The 2,500-nt window shown below is 44.4% G+C and overlaps 1 protein-coding gene across 1 annotated transcript in view; it reads left to right on the forward strand.

The window, feature by feature from the left end:
• Nucleotides 1-2,500, forward strand: part of cacna1ab (calcium channel, voltage-dependent, P/Q type, alpha 1A subunit, b) — a 336,628-nt gene that overhangs the window by 263,081 nt on the left and 71,047 nt on the right. The window contains exon 34 of the mRNA XM_071389579.1: nucleotides 91-174. Within this exon, the coding sequence (XP_071245680.1) occupies nucleotides 91-174 (84 nt within the window). The remainder of the gene's footprint in view (nucleotides 1-90; nucleotides 175-2,500) is intronic.

Raw genomic sequence — 2,500 nt, forward strand, 5'->3', positions numbered from 1 at the left:
TCCGATGTCGGAGAAATGTGATTGGTTACTTCTCTGTCTCTCTGCTCTCTGATTGGCTGAAATATGTCTTCTCTTCCTGTGCCCTAACAGAATTATTTTAAAGACGCATGGAACATTTTTGATTTTGTCTCCGTGCTCGGAAGCTTCACTGATATCCTGGTGACAGAATTTTGGGTAAGTGCGTCTTGGGGCATAGTACTATAGGCTATGTGTGTGGTAAGAATTAGCAGTGGGATGGGAATTAGTAAGTACGTGGTGGTGTGTACATGTGTCTACCACATACACACCTAACATGTAAATGTCTACCACTGATCTATGATTTATTAATAAGACACTGGGTGCGTCACAATACTCTCTCCTTTCTCCTGAAGTGTGCACTTGTTCACTTCCCTTCATGGATTTCATTGGTGGACACTCCCTTGAATTTATCCATACACAAATCTGATGCTTTTACAATTGTGGGGAATAGTGAGCTAGTGCTTCCTAGTAGGAGGAGCTAGAGGTTGTTGGGACACACCCACTGTCTTTACAATGAGCTGAAAGATATTATTTTGGTGGATAGGAGGTCATCTATTGGAACATTCAAATTGCCATCCAACCCAATGTTATGTGTGTGTGTTGTTGTGTTGTCAAGTCTTGCTTGTCTGTGTCTATTCCCACATATTTGTGTTTGTAATTGTGCTTCATCCTGTGTTGTATATGATAGATGTTTCGCTGTGTGTAGTAGGATGGCAGTGGTAAGAATTCATGATGTAGTTTAAATGTTATGTACACTTTGTTTCAGACTATCCCCGTAGTCACATTCTACAGCAGGCCTACTCTACGTTCTGACACTGAGCTAAATGCACATTCTACAGCAGGCCTACTCTACGTTCTGACACTGAGCTAAATGCACATTCTACAGCAGGCCTACTCTACGTTCTGACACTGAGCTAAATGCACATTCTACAGCAGGCCTACTCTACGTTCTGACACTGAGCTAAATGCACATTCTACAGCAGGCCTACTCTACGTTCTGACACTGAGCTAAATGCACATTCTACAGCAGGCCTACTCTACGTTCTGACACTGAGCTAAATGCACATTCTACAGCAGGCCTACTCTACGTTCTGACACTGAGCTAAATGCTTTACTGCTGGATGTCTTAATTGGTGGAACGGCCACGTCCGCTTGCGAAGAAATGACTGCCAACAACCGAGACGTTGTTATTTTGTGCGACAGAACTGCAGCGTTATGTACTGCAAATAGTTTGACCTCGATGCCGCTTCCCCAGTGCTCTCCACCTTGCTTCCCCAGTGCTCTCCACCTTGCTTCGTCAAACAAAACAAAATCAATAACAACGGCCGTGGGGCAGACAGTGGCGCTGTTTCCCCCTACAGCGGATTCCATCTGTAGATCTTAACGTCACCACGAGGATAGCCTGAAACAAAACCACTCAAATGGTGTTGTTGACTGATGCTTTGTATGGAAGCAGATTCATGCCAAAAAAAACAAATAAAAAATGTGTTTTTGAGCATGAATGTGCTTCCATAGTTCTGTGGCCTTGTTGTAACTATAGAAAGACTACATTTCTATGGTTGTAACTATGTTATACCTATGTTATACCTATGTTATACCTATGTTGTAACTATGTTGTAACTATGTTGTAACTACCTTCATAATGATTCCTTTTCCTGTTCTATCTTTTTACATGCTTTCTTTAAAAACCAACCTCTCTGCTTTGTTGGCGTCTACTTCCTACTTATGATAAATCCATCCAATCGAAATGCACTATGAATCCCCTCCCATGTTGTCCCATGCAATCCATGACGCCGACTGTGTGCTGTGCTGTTGTGTGATGGTGTGATGGTGTGCTGTTGCCATGCCCCCCAAAAAACACCAAACCTCCACCAAACCACCACCGACTCCTCTCGCTGACACTCACTGTACCCATCCTGCTCCTTCCATCCTTCTACATCTACCTTCCACATGTAGGAGGTTGGTTTGTCATTTATCTCTCAGACCTACTCGCATCTCCATTGGCCAATGTGTGGCCCCGCCCTCCTCCTGACTTCCCTGACCCTTCACCCCCAACCTTCTGGGCTTAGCTGCTTTTAACCCCTGACCTCTGACCCAAGTGCATGCACTTCTGATTGGCAGTTGAATCATGTGTGTGCCTGATGACTCCAGTGGGCTTCCTCTCAGCAACTGTTGAAATATCCGGTCCTTCTGGCACACTATTGGTTAGTTCATGGATAAAAGGTACATACACACACATAGAATCACACATAGACATACACACACAATCATGAACACAAATGCACATGAATTGGTTACTGTTATGTTCTGCATAGATTTGGCACTCACACACACACACACACGGACACTCACACATTTACCGCCGTGCTGCCAGAAGGACGTGTGAATGCTAGCCAAGGCTTCTGTTCTGCTTGACCAGATAGAGGGATACTCTAACACTGGTCTGCATGCAGCTGTAGCATCTTACACTGACGCTCTGCTC

Source organism: Salvelinus alpinus, chromosome 2 (assembly GCF_045679555.1).
Source record: "Salvelinus alpinus chromosome 2, SLU_Salpinus.1, whole genome shotgun sequence".
Classification (NCBI taxonomy): Eukaryota; Metazoa; Chordata; class Actinopteri; order Salmoniformes; family Salmonidae; genus Salvelinus; species Salvelinus alpinus.